The sequence below is a fragment of the Anser cygnoides genome, chromosome 9, assembly GCF_040182565.1.
Source record: "Anser cygnoides isolate HZ-2024a breed goose chromosome 9, Taihu_goose_T2T_genome, whole genome shotgun sequence".
Lineage (NCBI taxonomy): Eukaryota > Metazoa > Chordata > Aves > Anseriformes > Anatidae > Anser > Anser cygnoides.
Window position 1 is genome coordinate 12984808 of NC_089881.1, and position 27580 is coordinate 13012387.

At 49.3% G+C, this 27580-nt stretch overlaps 1 protein-coding gene across 3 annotated transcripts in view; it reads right to left on the minus strand.

Annotated features, from left to right (window-relative positions):
• GPC1 (glypican 1) overlaps positions 1-27580 on the minus strand; it is a 225237-nt gene continuing 197657 nt past the window's right edge. For all 3 annotated transcript variants that reach the window (XM_013186100.3, XM_013186099.3, XM_048077297.2), the window contains 6 exons: positions 11306-11471; positions 8487-8617; positions 6506-6625; positions 5793-5926; positions 4772-4947; positions 1-4205 (listed from right to left, as the gene is read on the minus strand). In XM_013186100.3, the coding sequence (XP_013041554.1) occupies positions 3988-4205; positions 4772-4947; positions 5793-5926; positions 6506-6625; positions 8487-8617; positions 11306-11471 (945 nt within the window). In that variant the 3' untranslated portion in view covers positions 1-3987. The remainder of the gene's footprint in view (positions 4206-4771; positions 4948-5792; positions 5927-6505; positions 6626-8486; positions 8618-11305; positions 11472-27580) is intronic.

Sequence of the window (27580 nt, forward strand, 5' to 3'; positions counted from 1 at the left end):
TACAGATTTAAGTCTCCAGCCTTTTTATTTATACAAGGATTCAAAGAACATATTTTAACTTTAGATAAACAGTGCAAGAGAGTTACAAGTACCTTGGTAACAGAAAGAAATAGATAACTGTCCAGCTATGCCAATAAGTGAAATAATTCTTACTCCTGCAGATAAAAATGCATCTGTTTAAAGCAAAGGTGGACTTTAGATATTTTGCTATAATTTAGCCCCTACCAAGCCCACCAGAAAACAACAGGCAGTTTGTCATTTGTAAATGATAAGTAGCTGCACTCTCAAAGCCTTTTGAGACCCTCACCCTTAGTTAAAACATACACATTATGGCACAAAAGAGCAGGCTGAAAGACAGAGACACTTGGAAATCCACTGTTTCTGGTTCTTCCTTTTCCATGGACAGGAGCCTTTGTTAACATTCTTTTCTAGACCACCAACCTCCTCCGCGCTCCTGTGAAGCAGAAGGCCTTTTCAAACCAAACCATTGAGTCACCATCTTGCTAACATTGAAGCAAATGTTTCTTCCCCGGCCACCCCTGCTCCCCAGAGCTCCCCAGTAACACAACAAATCCAAAGCTGAAGCCCCTGAGTGATTCCCACAGGGCTAGGGACGTTTGTCACAATGTTTTTGAATGGGAAGGAGCCCAGGAAACGTCACTTGTAGGTACTTAAAAGGCCACAGGCTCTGCACTTGCCTGAGTGCAGGTCTTGGGGCTTGTTGGACCTGGGCTGATTTTCCCTTGAGCTGTGCCAGCAGCTGTCTAGCAGTCAGGTAGCCACAGCCTGGGTTCAGAGCCGTACCGAGTCAATGCTCTGGGTGGACTCAGCCCTTCTGGCTCCGGCGCTGAGCGCAGCCCCAGGCTGCAGTGGTGGGGCTGTGCCCTGGCTACCAGCCCCACTGGTCATTGCAGTGGCTGGGGAAACCACTCCGCGACAATGGAAAGAGCAGAGAAAGTGAGTAATGGGGAACCAACAAAAAGCAGCAGCGTAAGCAGACTGTGTGAAAAGGTATATGAAATAATGTTAGCAGACCTGGGAGCAAGGAGCGAGGAAGTGTCAATGTCAACATCATGCACCTCCTGGCAACAAAGGGCGAGAGCCCCCGGCACTGCTTCTCACCCTCCTGGCGCAGAGCTCGGGGTGCAGGTGCTCACCGTAACCCCCAGTTCTGCTCAAGGAAGACCGATGCACTTGACCTGAGGTCCCGGAGGGCCACTGAGGTGTAAGCATAACGCCAGCAAACAGGGGAAGACATTAGGAAGGGTTTCTTCTGCATAACATTTTTTACTGTATTCTTAAGGCTTTTCTGTATTACTTTGGACCATCAGCTTTTATTAGTGGAACAAGACCAATAATTTGGGCTATTACATTGTTAAAATATTAACAGGACAATCAGTAAATTCTTTGCTTTACATTTAAGGTGTACGCCTTGGTGCCTGTAAGAAGCTTTGTAGTGTAAGAGGCTGACAACAAACTTTAACTGCATGGAAATGGAAACAACAAGGACTTTCCTGTTATGCAAAGCAGAATGTTGACCTCAGTAGCCATTTTTTAACATTCCACCCCGAATGTTTTTTGAACAGGATACAGTGTTTTAATGCCCTCCTCCCCCTTTTGCTTTTGCATCTAAAGTTTCTGCAGGATTGGTTTTACCACTGGGTAGGAAAAAAAAAAAAAAAAAAAGACAGAAACTCTTTGGACCAGTAAAAGTAATGTGGAACTTGCTACATTTCCAGAAGTAAATCTGTATAAATCTATGACTTTTAGTTATGCACTCCTGTATTTGGAAGGATCTAGTAGCATTGTCCTTTAGCCAACAAGCAGCACCCTGGCTTTCATTTCTGAAGCCCTACCAGATTAGATCAGTTTTAACCTTACAAGAATTGGAGTACAAGGCAGGACGGGCACAGCACCATCCGTCGCTGTGACTCAGTGTAGCCCCCAGTCAGTGCTGGCCAATGTTTCTGCCCAGTTCGAGGAACCCGCAGCTGCGTTGCGTGGGCCGAGGACGAGGTGGGGCAGGAGCCCCTGCTGGCTCCCTCTGCCAGGGGGGACTCCATGCAGAGAAGCGCCCCTCTGTGTCCATCTGCACCAGCTTTCGGCATTACCTTGCTCATGGTCTCCTCTTCTCTTAAATTCCACGTTCTAGAAACTGCTAATGTTAAAAACTGTTTTGTTTTTGTTTTTTAACCTTTTTTAGAAAACAGCCAAACTCCAACCCCATAAAGTTTGCTCAGCCCGAAGACACATCTCCTCTGGCAGGACAGAGTAGAAACATTTGCTGCACAGACCAGTAACACAGAAGATGATAGATACATCTCTGCCCTCCCTCTCTCTCACAGAACAAATATATCTGAAACAAAACCAACCCCATAAGGACGAAGCCCATCCAGACACGATGCCTGTGTTGTAACTACGGCATCTGCTAAACCAACATCTCCAGCAGATGCCTGCTGTACCCGTGAGTTAAACGAGCCTTCTGGACACCCCAAAGGACACAGCCCTACAACAGAGACAATCCTACAGACACGTGAGGAGGATATTTATATCTCTCCTGGAGCACCGTGGTGCTGGATGACCCAGAGGCTGCTGGGACGGGGCAGCAGCAGGGTGACCTGGTGCCTCCCTGAGCTGTAACAGGGCCACAGGCACGCATCTGACCTGCCCTCTCATGCAGTCCCTGCAGCAGGTAGGACAAGTGTGTGGGAGGGTGGGGAAGGGATAGGGAAAGCAGGACTTCAGTTAAAACCCGACAATGCAACAAGAACAAACACCAAAAGAAAAAATATCTCCCAACAAAGTGTCCCATTTTCTCAGTAGGTGCTACCTGTGAGTCATTCTTCTGGGTAGAGACACCGCCATGGGCTAATTGCCACCAGCTCTGCTCTGCCCTAAGGTTTGGGGTCACTCCCTCATGCACCTGGTGTGAGCTATCACGACCAGTCACAGTGCTCTAGTTAGTACAAAGTCCCTGGTCTTTCTTACTACCACAAAAAAAAAAAAAAAAAAAAGGGCATTCATATCCATGGCTGGGGCCAGAGGAGGAAGAGGCAGCACAACTGTCTGTCTAGTAAAGAATCCTACTGTGCATTTTTTTCATCTCTCTGTTACCTACTACGGTACTGCACTGCAAGTAGAAATTGGACCATTATTACTTGGGTAAAAAAATGGCTTTCCGACTAGCATGCAAAGAAAAAAATACCCCAAACCCCCAACCCCTAACACTCACTCCCAGTCACTTACTTAGATGTAGGCATTTAAAAATGCCGTCAGCTATGAGCTCTAGTCAAGAAACCCATTTGTGACCTTTCCAAAGTAAAAGGGAGATCTACGTTTTTGGGTCCAACAGCCACTGCCAAACTGTTTCAGTTCAACCCACTGCATCTGCTCACACTCCTGCGTACACAGATGGAAGTGAAGGGTCAACTCTGCCTGTTGAAGAAGTACAGAAGGAAACCCCGAAACAGTCCCTGAATGCAGCACTTGAGCAGTGCTGTGATCTCAGACTCTCCGCCTTACGAAGCGGTGATGTTCTCAGCCCCCGGCGTTCTTTAGGCAGCAGTATGTTAAGCAGTGCTCTGGCCAATGGCTGGGTAACAAGATCAGGGAAATTGCATATTCCACTGTGGGCAGTAAAAGAGCTGCCCTCTGAGGGGCCGGCTGGGTTTCCCCAAGAGCCCCCTCTGCAAAGGCTTGTTTCAGCCCCAAGAGCCAGTCTGTGGCAATAACAAAATTAAAACAATGAGGTATGGAAAGAAGGGCCCAGCATTGGGGAAGAGACCAAGAAAGAAGAAAATAGCTTGAGCACTGCCAGAAATAGCAAACAACTGAAACCTTTTTCTCCTCCCTCTTTTTTTTTTTCTTTTTCTTTTTTCTTTTTTTTTTTTTTTGCCAAGGTGAATTAATTATGTCCTTTTGTTGGTTGGTTGGTTTTGGCAAAGTGAAGCCCTCAGACGCAGTCTTTTTCCTGGCTGTGCTAGTGAGTTACCGCCACAAGTGCTGCACAGCGATGAAAGCCACTGAAAGGAAGAGGAGGAAGGCAGAAGGCAAAGATCTGCTGCTGGCCCCACTGATGCCGTGTCCAGACTGCTTAGGAATAGCGTGCGTTTCTGGCTGCCTGGTGCTGGGGCTCTTAGAAAGTCTTTTGCCACAGACGTCGTCAGGACAGCTGTCACCACTGCCAGAGCCGCTCATGTCATCACCTGTGGAGAGACGAGGGGGTGAGCCCAGCCTGCCTCCCTGGTGGTGATGTCCCTGCCATCTCCTTGTGCCCCTGCGCCACCCTGCCTGGGCTGTGTCTAAGAGTTAGTGTAAGCTGTTCACGTGGAAAGGAGGGATCCCTCGGGAACTTGTCCCACCCCACCAAACAAGGCTGGCGAGAGCCCAGCCTATCCTCCTGCAGAGAGAAATGGTGATGCCCTATCATGGGGCAGTGGGGCGCAGGGACTCAGGCAGAACACAGCGGAAGGGTGACACTGGCCACGGCAGGGACAGAGGACAGCTTCAGAGAGCTTTTGGAGCAGATGGGAGCAGTGGCCTCATCAGCCAGGCTGGGCTGAGCTTGGGGAGAGCACCCAAGGTTTCAGTATGGTGCCGAGAGCAGTGCGGCCCCAGCCACCCTGCAGCAAGTCGGATGCACTCAGACAAGACCCTCTGCAGCCCGGAACCAGAAGCCAGGTCATGGTGACACCTCTCAGCTGCGGGTGCGCACGAGGGCTGTGGGCTGCTGGGACAGACTGCTCAGCCCCGGTCCAGCTCTGCTACTTACTCGCATCTTGGAAATCCACATCATTCCCGATGTTAGCGTTGCCCAGACGGTTTGTCATGATCTTTAGCTGCATGATTTGCTGGCGAATGGTCATGTCTGGCTTGGTGATGTCCACCTCCACCTCTGGGTTGTTAATCTGATTAGCTAAGCCATCCCCCATCACTTCAGGCAGGTAACTGCGGAGGAAGGTGACAGGTTTAGATGTCTGCACCCAGCTAAGCTCACCTCTCCCCACTACAGACACTGGTGATAATCCAGCCTCTTTGAAGCACAGAGAAGCTGCAGTCAGTGGCGTCAGCTTGTCCAACAGCCTCAAGCAGGGCAAGGAGACTGAGTGTCTGTGCCTGCTGCGAGCTGAGCAGAAGGGGCTCTGCATCTGGCCACACTAAGGCTATGGAGAGTAAAGTCCACGCAGGAAGGCTCTTGTGTTCACGATGATGCAGCCAGCTCTAGGGATGGCCAAGCTCTGCTGCCATCTGCCTGCTCTGGTTAAATGACTGGCACCTGGGATGACCGAATCCCTGTGCCCCACGAAGACCAGACAGGTCCCCAGGGAAGCTTCAGTGAACTGGAAACTGTCAGCCAGCAAACAGCACTGCGCTGCTCACTCCTGCAGCACTGATCTGCTCCATGAGGACTGTGGAGAGGTGTGCAGCAGCTGCCAACCTTCCCTTGCAGCCATTCTTAACCATCAGTCATGGGTGAGAGGTGTTTCTGCAGCTGCTGGATGTCACCTGGGTGCCTCCTCTCATGAGGTAACAGCATTGCAGAGCAGGCATGGTTAAAGACCTGCATGCAATTCTCAACAACAGCCCTGGAGTTTGGGAAGCAAATCCAGCCCTTCTGTCTTACAATTGCATGCAGTATTGCAAAATTGCTCCATTAGCACAAAACTACTCAGTCATTTTTTTGGCAAAAGCATCTTGATGCTTAACCCTTCAATGCATAGCAAAATAAACCTTAAACCCTGCATCTCCCAACCCATAACAGTGCTGTCCTGGCACCTTGACCCTCTTCATACCTGCCCTTGGTCATCCCATTCCAACACTTGTCATCTGCCGCTGAGCTGGCCATTACTTTTTTGCTGCACAGGACGCTGGGCAGGGTGACCCAGTACGACTTCAGAGCTGTCAGATTCCCTTTGGCATCTAAAACCTATAAAGAAAGAGGATGCTCAGGGCCAGGGGTGCCCCATGGTTGTTAGAAGGACAAAGATTCTGGCTATTTTTTTCATCTTACCACATGGTCATCACATAGTGATGACTTTTCATCACATAGTCTGTTTTTATGCAGACAGTGAAGTGTCACCAACTTTCCCCTACAGACCAGCCCTCAACCCAAGCACCCAGGACCAACAGTTACATGCCAAGGACTGTTCTGGTACTGCAAGGTTGACCGGGAGATCATTTTCTGGATCACGAGGGTAATGACAAGAAGCAGCCTTAGTGGGAGCCAGCTGAGGTCTGCCAGGGTGAGACATGCTGATGTCTATGACCGAGGAGCCTCTGAAATGTGGGACCATAGCAGCTCACACGGTCCATCACCCACAGAACCCAAATCCCCCACAGAGCAGTTGGTGCTCTCAGAACAACAAAGCCTCAGGTCCCGGAAACACAAAGGGACTGCTCTCCCCACAGACAGGGCCCTGTGGTCCCACAGTCCAGGCTGGATGCAGCACGCAAGCATGGCCACCCTGACGCACCAGCGGGGAAGGAGCTGTGAAGACAAACTCACCAGCATCTCCAGTGCTACTGCAGAGGATTTTGCTTCTAATGCAACCTTCCCCCGCCTTTTCTTGTCCTCATTGCTGGAGCCTTTTGTGCTGATTTTGGGATTTCCACAGCCTTGGAAAACCTGAAAAACAAACCAAACTCTCTACTCCATGCTCTGAAACTATTTACTTAATTAATTAGCACTCCACAGTTGTTATTATTATTATTATTATTAAAGTATAATTATCTTTCCTACTTGGAAGATCCCTAAGATTCTGGTTTAGTTTCTGGTCAGGTTACTCTTGTGCCAAAACTTGTTCTCAACACACTGTAACTGTTTTTAGTTACCACTGTCAGGCAAAATATTCAGAAAAAAAAAAATTAGCATGTTTTTGGATGAGTCACTAATGTTGATACTAAATTACATCCAGCAATTTTATTTATTCCTATGATGATTTAAAAATAAAATTCTGGGAAGTCTTAGAAGAACAAGATGGGAGTTGCTCGCAGCAGTGGTGTGAACTTTGAGACTGCAGAGCATGTGAGCCGCTCTGGTTTGGATGACAGACCGAGGCGGGACCACCCCAAGGACTCCTGCAATAGGCGAGCACACTTCAGCAGTTTGATACCCCCTCAGACCAGGAGAGCACTGTGTGAGGAGGTATGTCCAGATCTGTCAGGTTGGATGTTTCAAGGCCAAATTAGGATGATGGACTGATTTATCTATTAACTTCGGGTACTTCCTGCCATCCTAACTGCCAGCCCAGCCACCCTTTGTAGCCAAAGGAGAGCAGAAGCCTGGGCTAGTCCTGAGCTTATGTGATGATACTCTTTATCTGATCATCATTTTGCCATACTCAAAGCCAGAGCCTGCAGCTGCAGCAATTTGTAGCTGCAGAGCTCTGTTACCAGTGCCACCAGCAAAGGCTGCCACATTCCCCTGGTCACCAGATCTTACTGAGAAGTTTATCAAATATGTTTGGTGGCTCTGGTCAATAGGCTAGACTATTTTTACCCCTTTTCGATTTTATCAGATTTACTATATGTCCCTCAGAAACACCTTTATTTGCAGATGATGTCATCATGGACTTGCTTTTATGTGGACAACCTTAGTCTCACCTAACAATGAGAGAAAGAATATGGCCTTTCATGTTAGAAAAGAAACATAAATGAGCACTTAGATGCATGCTCCTGTTAGTCTGTGATGCGTGCCAGTGAATTCCTGCTTGGCTAAGCAATATTTTTGGCCCTTCCCTTCTCCAAGATCCAGTTAGGGCCTGCCCCATACCTTTCATCTGCATCTTTGCCCTAACTGTGGGATAGCTGCAGGATTTGGGGAATGCCTGGGCAAAATCAGAAGCCCTGGAGGGCTGTTTTTGTTCCCAAAGCTTCTCTCACCTGCAGCTATAGAAATGATTGTGGTTAACTGGATAAATATACCAAAAATAGAAGACCAACAGAAGAAAGCTTCTTGATATGCTTCTTGAAAGCCAGGTGAGCATCAGGAGAGTCTGTTTTGTATACTCCAGATGGACTGCCAGATTGCAGCTCTGTCCCACAGATCCAACCTGATAGCCTAGTGTTTCTATTGCACAATATCACCCCAAGGCAGGTTGAAGCAGCTGCCTTCTGTCACTAGCATAAGAAGGACTGTGCACTTTCTCTAACTGCCTCAGCTCAGCCAAAATACTTCAAGGCTCTTCAGACACAGATGCATCTGAGAGCAAATGCACCATGCCTCCCACAGTCCTTGCATATGCAGTCCCACCTGCATGTCTGTACCTAATGGAGGCTGGCTGTGGCAGGGAGGAGCATTTGGAAATACCTGAGAAGGTTTTTGTCTGTGTAAGACAGTGGTTTCCTACCATTAAAAGAACGGGCATTTTATCTCTCTCTTTCATCCTTCATCTCCTTTAATTCAGTTGAATACTGAGCGCAAAAAACATTTGGTCCTGATGGTTACACATGGTATATCCTCAGCCAGGCCAGGCACACACACTTACCTTGGCTGTGATTGAATCTTTGTTTTCTTGCAAGTTGGAAATAGCTTCAGAGAGCCTCATGTGAATAGTCCCTATTACTGTGTCTACGTTGTATGGTCCATCAATCCGATCAGCCACTATGACCAGGGAATCTAGTAAAATAAGACAGAGACATCCTCTCATCAGACAAACCAAGTTAAAGCTCATGCTCATTCCGGGTGGGGCAGGCCCCTTGGTAGGCTTGCTGGAAAACATCTCTCCATTTTCACTACTGCCCAAGCGTATGCTCATTTTCCTCTGGAACAGGACAGATTGCAGAGGGGCTCGCTGCTTCCCAGCATGCAGGTAGAGCCATCCTCAGTACCAGAGGAACAGCAGTCATCTCCTGAAAATGGCAAATCCAGCCTCTGCTCATACAAAGTGACAAACATTTCTAGGGGTGCTGCAGAAAGGAAAAAGGGAAAATTGATGCAGAACTATAAAGTAATGCATAGCTATACTTGGACCTAACCCTTCTAACTCATAGCATGTCTTCAGCAAAGCCAATAGAAAGTGCCAAAGGTGTCCAGCCAGAGTTAAAGAGGACCTTAGGACAGGACCCAAATTGTTTTTAGATACCTAAAGTAGGATCTTAACCAGGTCTAACTTCGTGAGTCAAAAAATTTAATTCTGAAAGCCACTGCTAAGCTGCTACTGCCTCAGTTTTCTACCATGTCTGCTTTAGAAGCCTGGACGCCAGACCATGCATAAGCTTCATCAGGATTTAGGGACCTGGCGTTCAGTTACTTGTGACCTCTGATGGCTCCAGTGTGGTCTGCATCCCCTAGGGGACACCAAAAGCTTCCTGGCAGGACAAGGGATCTTGCAGAGCACAGGGGTGGTCCACGTTCATTTAGAAAAGAAAGTGTTTCACGTTCCTGTGGCCTCTCCATATGGAAAAAACACCTGTGATAGCTTCATGTTGATTTTTCTTTTCTGCACAAAGAGGGTCAATTCTCAGGGTCTAGGTTATACTACTATATATACTATATATATATATACACTAACTATAAGTGTATATATATATATATATACACACTAACTGTATAGTATGTAAATGAAGTCATTCATTAGGAGTGATTAATTTTCTGTCCTAAATCCTTATACCTTACCCATCAGCCTGGCATGAGACTGTCACTGCACATGGTGTGATGCTGCAGAAAGCTTATTCAGCATGAGCCCATTCTGCTGATATTATCCATGAGCAATGAAACCACCAGGTGAATTATACCCAGCAGTTGAAGAGAGTACCAGTAAAACACGTCCTTCATCCTACAGCATCCCACAGTGCGTAGGTGCCACGTATGATAACACTTTGAAGCACTGAGGCTTCCCTCTGAGATGCACAGCAGATTTCCTGTGAGCAGGAGTCTGGCCAGCCAGGCCACTAAGAGGGACCATCACACCACTTTAAACTTGCTAGCAAAGTGTTCAGTCTCTGTCCTGTGCAAGCCAGCAGGACTCATCAAGAAAACCCCGAATTACCTTCCATGAGGTCTAGGTGATGTTGTGCAGAAGCACTAGGTCCACAGTGGAAGTATTATGTTAACAAGGAAGGCCTGATCCTGATCCCACTGCTGCCAATGGAACAGCATGCACAATCCTCACAAATATTTTCTCTTTGCTATTCCATGTCTGATGTTCAGGCCTTGACAGCTCTCAGAGAATGACCAAACTGTGCAAGTAGTAGAGGCGGGATAGCACAAATGCACAGACGATACCAGATCATGCCCACAGAGCTCACAGCCTGTGCTCAGGTCTATAATGTAGGATTTAACAACATGCAAAGGCACAGACTGGGAACAGTATGTATTTACTTTCAGCACTTAAAAAAGAAGAAAACAGGTTTTGCCCATTAGCTTGAGCAAGAATGGAAACAAGGGCCAGAGTTCCTGAGTTAATATACTCTCTTTTCTTGCAACACAGTCTTATGGCAGTACTGATTTCTAAAGCTAAACATGCCATACAAGGCAGAAAAGCTTTTTGTATGCTGGGTAATAACATCTCCTGCAACATTAAAGAGCTTGCAGTCTAACTCTGCTGCCACTCTGGGGTTGTGGTGTCATCTTCAAGACTGTATTTTTTCATACAATTTTAGCCTGAAGATGTGCTAATCTTGAAATACAGACATTTAAATCAAAGGCTGCATCCTCAAATTAGTGATAGATTATATTTGACTACATACCGTAAGGATTTCCTTTAGTTTGACTTGCCCTAATTTGTCAAATTGAAGAAGTAACACTGTCTAGTTAACAAAGGGTCCCCCCCTCTAGTTAACATGGGTCTCCCTCCCATGTACATAGTAGGCCTCTTTTCATTTAGAAGTAATTCTGATCCCTTTGCTCTCCACCCATGGAAAAAGTTTATGGCTTCATCTTTCTAGACGACCTCCCAGAGAGGGCTGCCCAGTGCTTCCCATGTGCTCTCACAAATGGTCTCCTATGGATGAGGAGGCAGCTTGGACAGTGTGGTAGCAGGATCTGTCCCTGAGCCTCACAATTTGGGAGGGAAGGACAAACTAGTTGAATGCTGCGTGTAGGCAACCTCTAACAAAGACAGAGAAGATGAAAATGCCTGAACCCTTTGGTAGCCATACCAGCGGCACTTCCTAATGGTATTAAAGCCCAGCAAAATGTCCTGCAATAGCTTCTAGACTTTGGATCACGGGCAGAGAAATAGAAGTGTAAGAGCCTCCTTGAGTGCTTCCAATGGTCCTTTCTTTACTGGCCAAACACTACCTCAGAGAGTTCAAAAGGTGCCGTAAGAGGCGGCTGTGCTGTGGTGCAGTGAGGCCATCTTACCCATCAGGTACTTCCACTCGGTGTTCAGGTCCGCCTGGTTGGCCAGGCAGCCCTTCACGACGTTCAGGCAGTAGTTGTTGCATGGCTTCACGCTGGACATGCCCCGGCAGTGTGGGCAGTACATCAGCTTCATGATGGCGCGGGTGCACTCGTGGCTGAGGGATACCTGGGGGAGACGAATCAGAGTCAGAAACACACGCAGGCGAGGGGGGTGAAGGCGTTGCTCCAAAAGGCAGCGTGGCTTCCCAGGTGTGTGGCCCTGGGAAAGATGAGTCCCCTCTCACCACCTCACCTTCCCCCCACCCTCCCTCGGTGTCACCCCTCACTGGAGGGATGAGACATCAGAGTCCTGTTGGGGAAAAACAGGGAAAAACTGTAAGTAGGCACCATCATTTTTCCCCGTAACGGGAAAAACTGTTAAGTAGGCACCATCTCCCTTCCAGGCCAGGTCTGCCCCCCAGCAGACAAAAAGGGAACAAGCACAAGCCTGAAACCAAAGAGCCCATTCAGCGTCATCACCACGGCTGAGGGACATGGGGCTCGGCAGCACTTGGCCCCACCACGCCATCACAGCCACGGTCACCATCAGGCACGTTTAAAGGCTGAGCATTGTGGTGGCGAGGTCAGGCTTGTGATAACTGAGCCCGTCCCTCCTGGCACCATGACTACAGGCTCTGGCTGTGTGACCCTGCCACGTGCCCAGCACGAGCCGTGCCCTCCCTGCAGGAAGGATGTTGCTGCAGATGTAGGTGTCCCACCACAAACTGCAGCTCCGGGCTCCCGAGGGAAGCACAGCAGGGGCTGGGACGTGAAAAGTTCTCAGCTGGCGTCTTTGGAAAGGAGGATGGTGTTGGAGAAAGATTTGAACAATTCCAAAACTATGGGAAATTTTGGAATCGCCTGCTGTTGAGAGCACTCGACACTGGAAAGAGATTGCTCTCTGGAAGCATCTGAGTAGCTGCAGGACCCGGTGAAGCGGGCCAACACGCATGGTGTGAGCAGCTTGTAGAGCCCGCACGTGCAGCTGATGCTCTTCAGAGGTAACTCTGGGGGTGGCTGCTGCTGCAGTGCTGGGAACGCCCCCTGACCTCTTCACTAATTGTGACAAATACTCAAACACAGCCTTTCAAGCTTCTTCTGGAAGAAGAAATTCTAGGAAGAAAAATCCAGTTCCAAGGCTGAGAGAGAAAACCCTGCAGAGTTCCTCCTCCCCACCCCCCCCCACAAACTGCCTGTGGTGTAACACCTCACCTCCAGTCAGCCTCGGACAAGAGAGGTGGCATGGTGCTGGGCTTTTGTCTGGCAGGAATGCACTAAGATAGCCTCGTGGGGACCTTTTGGGACCAGGATAAGACTTTCTGGGTCTCACAGAGAGAACCCACACTCGGAACACTTCTCCGCCACCAGCACACACCCTGAGATGCTTTTGGATAAACACAGCACTCCCGCGCGGCCGGACGGAAACGCCAAGCAAGCCAAGGCTTTGCTCTGCTTTCCAGGAGAGCTTTCTGCTGCGTTTCTGGGACAATTCCCACCGACAGCTGGCGGTGGCTGCGGTGCGGCCCTGCCGCCAGGAGATGGAGGCTTCGTCCCACAGAACCGCAGCAGGGCCACATGCCTCACACCCAGGAGTGAGGGAGAAGGCACCACCGCCTCCCTGAGCTGAGCGGGGACAGCCGGGCAGAGGGACAGGCGAACAGAACAACAGTCTCAGGGCTTTTCTTGTCTCAGGGTTTAAATAGCCATGACTGAACAGTACCTGAAAAGACAGCAGATATGAACGCATTGACTGCTCCCACACTCACTAGTGAAGACCTTCTGAAAGCAAAATATTTACATATAAACCAGGAGGTGCAGCTAGGAAAGGAGCTGCAAGCTCTCCTTCCGCAGAATGAAGACGTCCTGAAGACAACTTTGTCTCGTTGTTTTACAGGCACCCCCCTCTCGGCCTGGCAGTAGCCGTAGAGCAGCACGACCTCGCACAGCGCAGCATGCCCTGGGACCTGCCGTGTCCCATCTGGGCCCCCAGACGAGACGGGGACTTTCAGCAGGAGCAATGGGAACCAGGAGGTGGCCAGCTGGGTCAGATGCTCCCATGTACATGCCTGTCCTGGGTGACTGTGGTGGCACCGCGAGGCCTTCTGAAGTGGAGGAAGCTGACCCACTTTGGCTTGGAAGCAGGACAGTGGGGTTGCCTGCTGCCCGCCCAGGACTCCCCTCTGGGCAGGTGAAGGCTGGCTGTCCAGCAGTGGAGAGGAAAGCCACCAATATTTAGAAAACAAAGCTACTCAGCGCCCTGCCAGATCCCACGGGGGACCCAGAGAGAGACAAGTGACAGATCTTGGATCAGAAAAGCATTTACAACACACTTGGCTTTAAAGCACTGTGTAAACCCAGCAACTGTACTGGTGCTACTCACGTGAATGCAGTGAGGCTGTACCGAAATGAAGCGTGCAGTGCACCCAACAGGCTTTTCCCTGGCATTTCTGCTTGCAGAATTTACTCTGGTCTATTTTTTTTTTTTTGCATTTTTTTCCCAACAAAACAGAAAGGACCTTTGCAACTGGAGGACAGCGCTACCTCGTCCACTGGTGAGTGCCATGGGAGGGACAGTAATTAACCAGGGTCGCCCGAGCCCTGCCATTATCCGAAGGGCCTGCCAGTCTGTCACTCTCCCGAGGTGGCTTTGCCTCCTGGAGGACAGGGGAAGGCCACACTGCCCCGGGCGCAGGGGCACTGCAGTACCTGGGTGAGGTGGCTCCATTCCTGCAGCCTGTCCCCTGAGACGAACAGGCCACATGTCCGCACAACTGCTGCTCCGCTGAACCTGGCAGGGGCCAAGTGTTCAACTTAACCTCTTGGCAGAAAGGATAAGTATTAATTTTTGCAGGTGGAAGAGGCCTGGCTCCATGCCCTTTCTCCAAAGAATTATTCAAGCCACCATTGTTTGCAGCAGCACTCCTTTTCCATAGGCAGACTGCAGAGGTGAACTGAAAACAAAGGGATGAGAGGGCACAAGGAGGAATTTCAGAGAGCATTTTCAGCATGTTTCACTTGGCTGGCACTCAGCTCCCCATCATTCCACCCAGCCCAGCCCATGGACTTTTGCTCCACACAGGGCAGAGGAGAGGGAGGGGATGGGGCTCCCAGAGCTCCTCCTGGCACTGACCCTGCACCGTCCCTCTGTGGGTCTTGGAGCATGTTTCGGAATAGAGCCCTTCACAGCTCTTTAGTCCCTGTTGAAGTAAACTCCCATTTTTTTTTTCAGGTAGCATGTCACCCGCAACAGACATGACAAGTACAGCTGCCCTGATAGAGACCTTTCCAGGGAAGGGTGGGTATTTATTTCCCTTGGCCACTGCTACCAAAGTGTTGCCAGTTCAGTTGATGTGCTCTTGGAAAGCTGGAATGGAAAGCCCTTTGGTGTAGTATGTCCAAAGGGCTTCTCTGGTCTTGCCCCTTTGCCCTAACCAAGAGCTCATTCACCTTTCCCTGCAACTGCTACAGAGCGGCGCAAAGGAACCAACACAACAAGAAGAAAAAATCCAAAATAAAGGACCCCACCCAGCAACACCCTTGTACTCTAAGACACTTCCTTGTTCTGTTTTTTCCCTACAGCCTTCAAAAGGCCCTAAAACATTCTGACCACCTCCCTGCTCAGCAGCTAACAACCTGCTGCAGAGCCCCTCTGCCCTTCCAGCCCTGCAATAACTGATGGATCAATAAGCGACGTCCTCTGTGCAGCACAGGTGGCCTGAAAGCAGAAGCATGCGAACTCTTGCAGATGAAGTGAAAGCTAACATCATGTGTTCATCGTTAATGAGCTGGCACAGCGTGATGACAGTACATGACAGCAATTGCTTTCTCTGAGTACTATCGGTCTGGCCCAGCCTGTGACTTCTGAGGGTGCCTGACTGAGCTCCCACCAGGGCAACTGTCACTACAAGGGGGCTTTCATTAGGTCACTTTGGGAAACACCAAGTCGTCAGGACTCAGAGGCTTTCCCTAATAGCAGCTGACAAGTCAGGCAGGAAAACCAGCAATGCAACCTTGATGCAAGCCCAGCCCTGACATCCCTCCCTCATCTTGCAGCTGGCAGAAGGGCTTGCACAGCTCTGCTCCCTGTCTGACCACAGCACGGAGCTGCAGAGGATGCTGCTTGGTGCAGACCTGCTCCATGTAATTTAGAATCAAAGAGGGACTTCTTGGGGTCAGTGGCGGATGTTTTCCGTAAGTTTCCTGGTGGGAAGCCCTAATTAAAAGACCTGCTTATAAATTGGCTGATACACATGATGCCTGCAAACAAAAAGCAAATGTAAGTTAACCACCTACTCCTACAAAGAATCAGCTGAAAGGCCCAACGTCTTATGTCTTTATGGTGCCATTACTCAAACTGTTCACCTCCACAGAAACCAGACCCACCCACAGCAGTTTAAGGCAGTCCACCCAGACGGCCCCAGGCAGCCAGGATCCCACCTCCTGCATCATCTGATTCATGCCACCGCGTTTACTAAACATGCTGCACATCTTGATATACACATATTATAGCTCATCTTACACAGACATAATTTCCAACTACAGGGTCTCAGTAACAACCTTGATTCTCCATGCTGACGTGGCTCTCCTTTAGCTTCAGTGGCACCTATAGTCCCGTCTTAGGTCAATGACCTAGAAACTGCATAAAGATGTCAAGAAGAAATGCACAATACATCGGAGAAGCCATTTACCAAGGACCTGAAAAAAGAACATTACTGAGAGATATGGCTTGGAGCCAGGGCACTCCTCATTCAGTTGTCAGAGATATAAATAAATATGCCAAACAAAGCTAAGCCCAACTTAAAAATACATTTTTTCTATGTCATTGCTCAGTTAAAATCTGTATACTGTATTCTGATCCCAATGACATCAGTGGGTGCGGTCCCTGAAAACCTAAGCCCAGTGATGAAGTGATAACGAAAAAATAATATAATTTCTAAGAAATACCCAAAATGGGGGACAACTTGGTATTGAGCAATGACTCATTTTAATTAAAGCTACTTTACAGCTGGGGATACAGTAGTTGATTTGAGTAGCAATGAGCTAATGCAACGGGAACAGGTGGCTGCTTCATAAAAAGCACCGTTTCACCATCGGCACTGACATTTCAAGGAGCTTGTCATCAGGTATTATCCTGTGACTGCGGCTCGCATTGAGAGCTGAGCTCTGTGCTTTTCCATGGCTACTTTCCAAAGCCTGATGTGCCCATGCGTGGTAGATGGAGCCACCCAAGCAGATGTGAATTGCTGGAGGCAAGCACTTTGCCAGAGCAAAAAATCTCCACAGACTCCCTTGTATCACGTCTGGGGTGGGAGCGGAGCTCGCAGGTTTGCATGGCTTGTGGCACCACTGCACAGCACAGCTGCTGAGCTGGGACTCACCGTGCGACTATTCGGCACCGGCGTTTGCAGAAGAGCCAGCAGGGAATGAGCACATGTGGAGATAATACGACAGAAAATTGAGAACACATAATTCTCAGCATTCAAAGTGGCATTTGTTTCCCTCATTTTTCCTCCTCCTGAGCAATGTTTAAATCAATTACAGTAAAATTAATGACTTTTGCAAGCAATTTGTTGAGAGGATAGGCTGGGGGATTAGTCCCAGGCTGGGTTCCCTGCAACCACAACAGACAGTTTAGAAAACATTCGGCCTGGAAGGCTCCTGACCAAAAAGGCCCCTGCCAGGTAGTTTACTAATATGCTTCCAAGGCAGAGAATCACAGAAATGCAGGGAGCTGAGGGACGAGCAGTCACCTACTCTGTCTCCTGGCACTGAGACATGCTCAAGGAGTACTAAGCTGTCCTTACTATTACCTAAAACATATATTCAGAATAAACTTTCTGAAGGGAAGACGCAGGTGAGGTGAAACTACTTGCAGAATGGGAGAAAGAGCTCAACCACGTGAGGCTCTCCTACACCAACACCGGAGGGACCGAAAACACCTGAGTGCAGACAGCTCTTGGATCTGCCAAGGCCTTGGTCTCCTTGGGATGTGCAGCAATGGGGAAGCACTCCGGCTGAAATGGGCTAGATTTTTCCAGAGAATAGAAAAAAGCCTTCTTATCCTTCCTCTGAGCCTTTAAAGAACAGCTCAAACTTGTGTTTTTCATGTTCAATCCAAGTCACCCATCTTTGCACAAATACACATGCTCATAGATACTAAAAGCATGTTTTACAGAGCCATGGGATACTCCTCTTGGAACCCCACAATCATCTGTCCTTTTCCCAGTGAATCACCCACACAGGTTATATGTTCATTTTCCAAACAACATCCACGGGTTTGTAGATATCTCAGTGTAAGGTTTGGTGCAAGCCACACGGGGTGTGAAAGCAAGGTGCAATTCCTCCTGGCATGGAACTGGACTGCTCTAAAACTATCACAGTGGAAGTTTTTTTTCACCCTTCGTAACTGGAGCCTCATAGGACAGGTCACAGCGAAGAACAGAGAGATGCAAAGAAAAGCCATGTTTTCTGCTGTTACCTTAATGCCTATGGCTTGGAAAATATTTGAGGGTAACACCCTCACAGAAGGGCCTGTGAAAGTAATGATAGAAGCCTTAAATATTAATGCATTGCCATGAGCAGTCTTTCTTTTTTAGCTAAAAGCTGTTACACCAAAAAACGTTTCTTTATTCAAGAAATATTGTTTATTCATTTCTTTATTCAAGCCAATTATTTTCTGTAAAGGTGCCTGGAAAGACCAAAGAACTAAGTTTGGGATGCAGAGCGGATGGCCCCGGGCACCAGTGACAGCGAGGTGCTGGTGCTGGGACAAGCACATCCAGGGGTTTTAGGGTTTTTTGGATCGAGTACTGATCCTCCTTCCCACTCCCCAGCTTTCTGAGTTCTGGAGAAAGGCTGAAGGAAGCTGCAGGCACCTGGAAGGCCACTTCAGCAGCGGCAGCGTCACACTGCTACCCCCCCAGCACGAGCAGAGCAGGCCTAGCTCTGGCTAGCTGCAAGGGGTGAGCCCAGCTCTGCTGCTCCTGCAGCCCGTGGTAAAGCTCCTTGTGCGCCTGTGAGGAGGTAGGCAGCTCCTTCAGCACCCAGAACCTGTGGCCAAGCTGCAGATGCTTTTGAAATGTTGGCTTCAATCAAGAGAAAAAAAAAAGAAAAAAACAAACAAAAAAAATCCCCACCCAAATCCTTTCTCCTTTTGAAGTCTGACTTAGAAGCAAATGAGAACCTGCAGTTGAGCTGCAATGTGATGGGACTCCTTGGACTTCAGGGGCCTTTAAGTACATCTGAAAGGCATTTAACACCAATAAATGAAGCGCAGCTCTTGCTGCTATTTTCCTACCCCCCTCTCCCATTGCATGTTCAGCCCCAGGCTGCTGGGAGCCATCTGTGCCTTGCTTCCTGAGGGAGGCAGGGTCAGGTGGGGGGGAGAGATCTGGGGATGGAGAGGCCTGCGTGATAAATCCAGTGGGTGCAGGCAGGTTGACTGATGGAAGGAGAAGACCAAGCCAGTCCATAACGCCTCTGGCGGAGGTGTAGCTCTCTTGGCCCTCTCCCCTTGAAACATTTTGCCCCAGGGAGCTCCCTGCGGAGAGTGGTGCTGTCGGTGCTCACCGCGCTGGATCAGGTCCCAGCCTGTCGTGTCCCCTCCTGGCTCTCTCCGCAGAGGAGCAGCACAGATCTGAGGTACACACACAGGCACGTGGACCTGCAGCACCTAGCTGTTGTTCTGACACGACGTGGGGACGGTTGAGGAGAATACAAAATACCAAAATGTCAAATATACGACAAAAGGTGCCTGGACTAACACACAGGTGTATTTTTCCAGGTAGAATATCTAACTGTCTGAATGGCCATTTTAACCTCCAGAAACACCAATTAAACCCAGCAACATCGGGCAGCTTGGGTTCCCAAACCAACCGATGCTTTAAAGCCAGCAAGTTAGAGGCAGCTTTCTAAACCTGAGGCAGGTGCATGTCCTGAGAGCCAGTGGGAGAATGCACCTAGAGCTGGATGCCTCCACAGCAAGACTACAATTTACCGCTGTTCTTGTTCACTACATGTTTTTAAAACTCACCCAGTGACCTGTAGTTTTACAAACCACAAGAAAAGCTCCTGACATGGGGCTGGGATCAGACCGGGCTCTGCTCCCTGTCCCTTGTAGAAGGAGGCCTCGGGCTGAAGGCAGGCGGCTCCATGGGCAGCTGAGTGTGTGGCACCCCTTCCTACCTTCCTGATGGGTATTTTAAAGGCAACCCATGGAAGCAAGGGAAGTTCTTTCTTGCCAGCTACAAAAAAAAACAACAACATTCTGGAGTAATATTTAAGAGAAATCGGGTCAGCTCTTCAATTCACAGATCAGGCTGTGTGCACTGGGAAATGGAGGTGGTTGTTCAGAGCCACTCAAATTACTCCAAACCCCTCAGTCTGAATTGTACTGCTGGGATAAGGTTGTCAGCATGAAAAACAGCAGCTACAAAGAAACGGTGAGCAGGGGAGCAGGTGCTGCCTGGTGTGCCAGGAGCAGAGCCCAGCAGCACGCTACGCAACCACTGCCTTCGCTTCTATACCACGAAGGGCACCTGGAGGACGGGTCTGCAGTCACAGGGGAGCTGCCCGGCTCCATGACTGGGGCTGTCTGCAACGTGGCAACCACATGCTGGGAAGCATTTCATTTTTAGCCTTTCCAAGGAAGGGCTCTTGAGCACTGTGATCAAAAAAAGCAGGGGGGTGCTGTGGTTTCCGTTTCCAGGTGTGCAAGCTGGAAACTGGGGCCTGGCTGCTGTGTGCACGGGGCTGTAAGCAGCCAGCTCACCTGCGCAGGGGCAGACCCTGCTCCCTCCTTCACATGGTCAGCAGCTGCCTTGTGCATATTTGTGCCAGCCCTGATATAATTAGCACCTCGGTGTGTGTTAAATGAACCAAGGTTTCCCATCTTTTAGAATAAAACTCTGTAAGAAACAGCTGCAGGGCTGACAAATATGATTCTTTCGAAGTCTAATGAATTGTATAATCTCTTCAGTCATTATCTCCCTTACACAAATGCACGACAATCAGTCCATGGAGCACGGTGAGTTTTAAGCCTCACCAAGTCCATCACTCAAGATGCATCAACCATGCTTCCAAAACCTCTTTCAGGGATCCCAAAGCAAACAGCCGGGCTGGGGTGCAGCAGCAGGGCAGAGATGACCCTGCAGGTAGTGACCCTCCTGCTTTTCCTCGCTGCGATCAGCTCAGCACAGGGCAAGGGACGCAGAAGATAAAGACTGGTGCCAAAGCTGTGCCCTTTGCGCTCCAGTGAACCAGAGCTGGTGCTGAGCCTGAGGACAGACAGACTGCCTAGCTTCTTCCCTACTCAGGACAGAAGCAAGGCCAGCCCAGCAGCCAAATGGCCATTCTGCAAACTCAAAAAAAAAAAACAGAAAGAAATGAAGGCTAGCGCAACCCAAACGGAGGCAGCTCATTGGGGAGGAGTCAGTCCCAGCTACTCCGCAGCCAGCATCATGGCACCTCCCGCGAGCAGCAATGGTGACTCCCAGCTCCAGCAGGCAGCACAGTCCATGGGGAAACCAGCGCAGAGGACAGGACCTGCAGCCACCTGGGAGGATGCAGGCTTTGGGGTTCCTGTCTAGTGCCCTCCTGTGTACAGACACTAAAACGAATGGAAGATTGATGAGTTTAGATGGCTGGCTGTCACGCTCCTCTCCCTCTGGAGAGAAATCCTGCAAGCCACTGCTGCCTATTCAACACACTCCCTTCTCCTTCCACCTGACACAGTGATTTCCAGCTGGTACAATTTTCAATCCTTTGAGAACCTTATTCAATTGATTTTAACCACCAGATACATATGGGAGACAAGTACCTGTCTGCCTGCGCTATTTCTATTATATCCAGAACACCTACGGGTTTTTATCTCTGAAGGCTTGTGATTTAAATATAATACTGGATAGAAATACTGGAAAGCAACACCTGAAAAACATAAGGTCATACGTTCAACATTGTGTGCAACCCATGCAGCTCAGTCTGAATCTGCCCAAACAAATCCCGACTTTCTTGCACGACTCTCTCCCTAGCTTTACAGGCAGCAGTGCTGGAAGAGAGCAGCGGGCTCTGAGATGTGTTGGTGGGTCTGCAGCAGCGGCTGAGCCAGGCTGGTTAAAGCACGAAGGCACCTGCTGGCGGGCTGCTGACTCAGGCAAGCATGGCCCGTTTCTGTGGAGCTCTATGAAATCGTTCTGGGAAAGGGACATGAGGCTTCTGGGTTTGCAGAGGGATCTGGCTGACTGGGACTTACATCTGAAACATTTTAAGCCTTGCAATCCCAGTTACCAACCACCCAGGGAGGAGGGTTCTCCAGGGAAACATGGGAGACTGCCTTAGAGGCAACCCTCACCTCAGTGGGGAAAGGCAGAGGTCTGGGCAGGAGGACTGAGTACAGAACCGGTCCCCGAAGTGTAGCAGCTTATTTCAGCCTATAGTGCAAGATGTTCACAGGCAGAGGCATCTAAAGTACCACAGGCTTCCCAGCCACAGGGATTTCAGTCCTCCTCTTCCTGAATACAGCCAGATCTGCCAAGGCTGCCTGTGGCATTTTCCATCCTCTGAACTGCTGCTGGGTCTGGAGGAGCACGAACTTTTAGCACAATCGCTGACCAGCTCCTTTGCAGAAAACTCAAAAATCAGTGGTTTGCAATGACAGTATGGAAAAAAAAAAGGAATAATTTTTGATCTAAAATGATTCTCGTTGTGGAAAACTGCAATATCTTTATCCAGACCCCTGACAGTCAAAAGGCAGGAAATGAATCCCCCTCCCAGGAGCTGCTTCCCCTCCTTGGCTAGGATGTGATTTATCAGCGTGCAGCCTAGGCAGTCCTCCCCCCCTGCTCCGGGTTCCTGCTAAAAGTGGCTGCATCCCGTGGGCAGGGGCAGGCACTGTCAATTGTTTGTACCTGGCTGGGACAAGCTGCATGCCACCTCTGTCCCCTCTGGTGATGCCAGCACCCACGGGCCCTGCTGCTCTCCTCTGCCTGCACCCCACGTGAAGATCCCGCAGGGTTCCGTCTCATCCCCCTTCATCTTTTAAGGTCCAAGGCTGAACTACTGGATGAACAGCGTCTTACTAAGACCTGCAGAGCTGTCTATAGGTGCAGGTACTGCAGTCTGAACAGAGGAGGCTTATTAAATCCCAGGAGAGCAACAGATGATCTCTCTGAAGGGAATGATACCTCCCCTGGTGAAAGCAGGTCCCAGGAGAGAGCTTCTGGCTCTACAAAGCAGTACGTCAGCTGGAGAGCGAATTTACTTTGGCATCTAATGGCTCCTTGGGGCTAAGACAGTCTCTGCACAATGGTATCCTGCCGCTGAGTGCCATAACACAAAAACACACCTCTGCCATGAAAGAAATGAACAGCCCCAGAGCAAGAGGTGGGATACCGCTCAGCGAAAAGGAAATAATAAATATTGCCACTTGCTGATGCTCCACCACGGGACAACATTCTCAGAACATTTATTTACAAACAGTAAGCCAACTGGGCTTTATTGTCTTTTCAGGATCAAGGGGAGGGCAATTTTTATAAATATGTAACTTTATTAAAAAAGTGAAAGCCTTTAGGTGAAACAAAGTATTATTTATGGTTGTATGTACTTGCTGCCGATGCTCTGAATAAAGATAAGCCACTGAAAGGATGGAGATGTGTCACTGTGCACAAGGGACAGGAATTCACTGCACTCAAGCTGTTTTAGCAAAGTGATTTCATATCTGTGGGAAAAGAGATTATATTCTTCACTTCATTTTTATTCTGATCAATTTTATGGCTAGTTCACCCAAAAAGCAACTGTAAGTTCAAAGGCAGAAACCAACTATGTCCTTCCAGCCTATGAAAAACCCAAGGTACGAACAATGGCCACAGCCTTAAAGGACAGGAATACCAGGGATGACCATATTGTCTTTGTTAAATTATTGACTTGTTGGAAATGTAAAGCATATTCAGATAATCATTATTTTCCATATGCATCCAGCACACCCATTTAACGATTAAAAACACTTCCAAAAATTCTATTCTTGGGCCTTTTTAATTGGAATTCAATTTCGTTCCAAGCGTAGCTTGACCCACCATGTGTTTAAAAATTACTCATATGGTAAATAGAAAATCTGCCATTTACCTTATACTAACATTAAAGTTTAAAAAAGGAGACTAAAATGTATGGTGAGACACAGTATTGCTTAAATAAAAATGTACTGATAGACGACTTCCATCAGTAAAATCAAATACAGGATTTAGTGAAAAAGCTTATAATTAGTAAAGAAAATCATCATATTTTGTTTCAACCTTGAAGGAAAAATAGCCTTCTTTAAGAACATCTTCTTAGGAAAAGAAATGCAAACAACTCTTAAAACTGATGATTTAAATAAGCTGCTGAAGGGCCTGGGACACAAGTCCTGTGAGGAGTGGCTGAGGGAACTGGGGGTGTTTGGTCTGGAGAAGAGGAGGCTCAGGGGAGACCTCATTGCTCTCTGCAACTGCCTGAAAGGAAGCTGTGGGGAGCTGGGGGTTGGCCTCTTCTCACAGATAACCAGTGATAGGACCAGAGGGAATGGCCTCAAGCTGTGCCAGGGGAGGTTCAGGTTGGAAATGAGGAGACATTTCTTCTCAGAAAGAGCAGTCAGGCGTTGGGACGGGTTGCCCAGGGAGGTGGTGGTGTCACCGTCCCTGGGGGTGTTCAAGGAAAGGTTGGACGTGGTGCTTGGGGACATGGTTCAGTGGGTGACATTGGTGGTAGGGGGGTGGTTGGACCAGATGGTCTTGGAGGTCTTTTCCAACCTTAGTGATTCTGTGATTCTATGAACATTATTTCTTCGCTTTTTCCACACTCTGACCCAACATTTGTAGGGTGTCCAGGTCTCCAAGGGGAAGTTGAGGTGTCCAGGCCTCTGGACATCTTCTGACGCGTGGAGCAGCTCTCCTCCCTGCCCTTGGTGCAGCCCCTGCTGCCACGTTGAGATGCAGGAGGCCAGTAATGACCCATATGCAGCCTCCCTGCAATTTGGGGTGCCCCACCGAAAACGAGATCACCTCTGCTAGCTGGCCCCATGGCACTTTGTGCAGAAGTCCTGACCTAAGACTTAGACATCTGGGCCATATTGTAATGAGAGCAACAAATAACAAAAGCAGACAGGATACTCCTGTTTATCAGGGTGCATCTCTCCAAAGACTTTCTGCCTTAGTTTTATAAGGGGTTATCTCTCAGCTTTGCTTCCCCTCGAGCCTTATCTCAGTGCACCTGCACCCCATATGTCACAGGGGCACATATTCATGCTCTCATCGCTGAACTTGACGATTGCTCGAACTAAGCGTGGGGTCCCGGAGCAGCAGCTGGCAGCCAAGCCACCCAGCACAAGGCCTTCACCTGTTCAAAGGAAGCTCCGTGTCGCAGCAAATGCTGGTTTTGGATAGGTGCCAATCACACAATGAAAGAAAAGAATACTAAACAAAACGGGGGTATTTGGTCTGTCTTGCCCCAGCAGGCAGTGAAGGCATGCATCGCTGGGGGATCTCCTTACTCTGTGTGCCCTTCATCAGGGATTTTGTGGCTGCTGTTGTTTTGGTAGCTGCCACTTCATGCAGACCATGAAAAATGAATTCCTGTTTTGTAACTGAAGGGAAAACCTGCACTTGGGGCTAACAGACTAGCTACAGAAACACGCAGCCCGAATGTGGTCACAAAGATGTCGCCCCAACACACCCGCCCATCATGGCACAGCAGTTACACCCGAGCCCTGTACCGAGCACATCCATCCCTGTCCTGGCTGCCCCATGAGGGCTGCTGAGAGCAGCCCCAGCTGCCTGCGTGCCCCGGCCCCCTCCCGCAGCCGCTGTGCAGATGGCAGAGCTTCCGCTGCTGTCAGCGTGGGGCCAGGTTGGTGGCAGGAACCACAGCATTAAAAGCTTTAGATCTTGGTGTCGGAGCCTGGAGTTCGTCAGGGTGACTTTGCCTTAAAAGCTAGGACAGCAGTAAAGATGAAAAACGTTCTTGCCATTTTCTCTCCCGCTGCCCTCCATCTCTTCATCCCTGCAGGATGCAGAGCGCCTGCTGCCCGCACACCGTCCCTGCTCCCCGCCCCGAGCAGCCCCACTCGCAGGCAGTGTGCGCACACGGGCCTGAAGCCACGGCTTCCTATCAGCCCGGGCAGCGGGAGGCTGAGGAAGAAGTGCCCCTGGGGCAAGGAGGAGAGGCAGCAAAGATTAAAGAAATCTCACAAAATCCTGCTTGTCTTTCAGTCTGGGCAGACTCTTCCCCATTTTAAGACATGTGGCGAACAGCTTCAGTCTTTCAATGGGATAACTGCCTCTGCAGTATTCTGCAAGAGGACCTGGGCTATTGGTAGGATGCAGGTGACAAACACTGACTTGAAACTGTCTGAGCTGCTGAAACCAGGAGGACTGCAGATGAATCTGCTTCAGACGGATCTGGCATGTGGGAAAACACACACACGAGCATGCAGCCTCCCTGTCCCCACCATCCACTGGGCAGGTATCTCCTGAGTGTGTCTGACCCTCTGAAGACGATGTGCAACGTGCACTTGCAGCAACTGTCTGCAGTGCAGACTTCCCTGGCTGCTGAGCAAGAAACACTTTTCTGATCTTAGAGCATTTTTTTCCTTGCTGAGGGCAAGTTGCATGCCAAGGATGTAATTTACTAGAAATCAGTAGCTTTTCTGAGATTTGCAACCATATATGTAAATAAAAACTAATTAATCTATTTTTTTCAGAAGCACAAAACTGGATCATTTATTTCTGTATGTCCACTTCAACAGGCTGTCCCCAGACTTCCTGACCAAAACACCACTGCTCTGTGAGAAGTTTCAGCTCAAAGAGTTATTTTTAGAGAACACTGCCAGCTGCCAGGAAAGTCTGATCCCAGCCTCTGATCTTGCAAGCTTTCTCTGAATGTCATAATATAAAGCAAGATGAAAAATGACTAAAATCAAAGCCCCAGTTGCAGATCCTGTTTGGATGAAGAGGATGCTCTGCGGCTGCGCTCGCAGGCTGAGCGGGGACAGCTTCGCCCTTTGGGGAGGGCAGAGCTGCTCTCGGCTGCGTAGAGGCTCTGAATCGGGGCAATGAGACAAATAGCTATGAGGTAAAACTTGTAACTCGTCATCAGGACAAACAGAAGGATAATTCATACCTGCTCACTGACAACGGATTTTGCTGAAAATCCCTTAAAAGACAGCACTTGGCTCTTCTTGCTGCTCATGCCCTATATCTCGTGCAGGCATTTGGCCATTCATAAAAATCAACCCGTGTGTCAGCCACAGCACTGGTTTAAGCCATTTGGCACTGGTTTAAGTCAACATCAGGTGAGAGAAAGTGGGTAAATCAGGCTTTTTATTTCAGACATGGCTGAGGGCTACCGGGGCAGCCACAAAATGAATTTCCCACCTCAGCATTCTCATCCCCCATTGCCTTAAATAAACCTGTTCCTGAAGACAGGGAAAATGGGCCAGTTTTGGCCTTCATTACAAAATGAGCTCTGAGGTTTCCCAACTCAGTTCCTGCAGATTGTGTTACAACAGCAACGTGCTGGGTTAACTGCAAGCCCAGGGAGTGCTGCTGCGAGAGGAGCAGCCAGGAGGAACAGGGTGGGATGCCCTGGGAGAGCAGGGAGGCAGAAGGAAGAGGAGTATCTGCCCTTTGCTCTGAGTCCAGTGACAGGTCATGTTCCTCCATGTGCCACGTGGTAGGTGAGCCAAGGAGGATTCAGAAAAAGAGGGCCAGAATTGAAATTCTACAGAAATTCTGCGTAGAGACTGGGGGATGAGACACTAGCAAGCAGCCCCGCGCAGAAGGATCTGGGGGTTATGGTTGATAGCAAGCTGAACATGAGCCAGCAGTGTGCCCTGGCAGCCAGGAGGGCCAACCGTACCCTGGGGTGCATCAAGCACGGCACTGCCAGTCGGTTGCGGGAAAGGATTGTCCCGCTCTGCTCTGCGCTGGTACAGCCTCACCTTGAGTACTGTGTGCAGTTCTGGGCACCACAGTACAAGAAGGATGTAAAACTGTTGGAGCGTGTCCAGAGGAGGGCTACAGGGATGGTGAAGGGACTAGAGGGGAAGACGTATGAGGAGCGGCTGAGGTCACTGGGCCTGTTCAGCCTGGAGAAGAGGAGGCTGAGGGGAGACCTCATCGCGGCCTACAGCTTCCTCGCGAGGGGGAGTGGAGGGGCAGGTGCCGATCTATTCTCCTTAATCACCAGTGATAGGACCCGAGGGAATGGTGT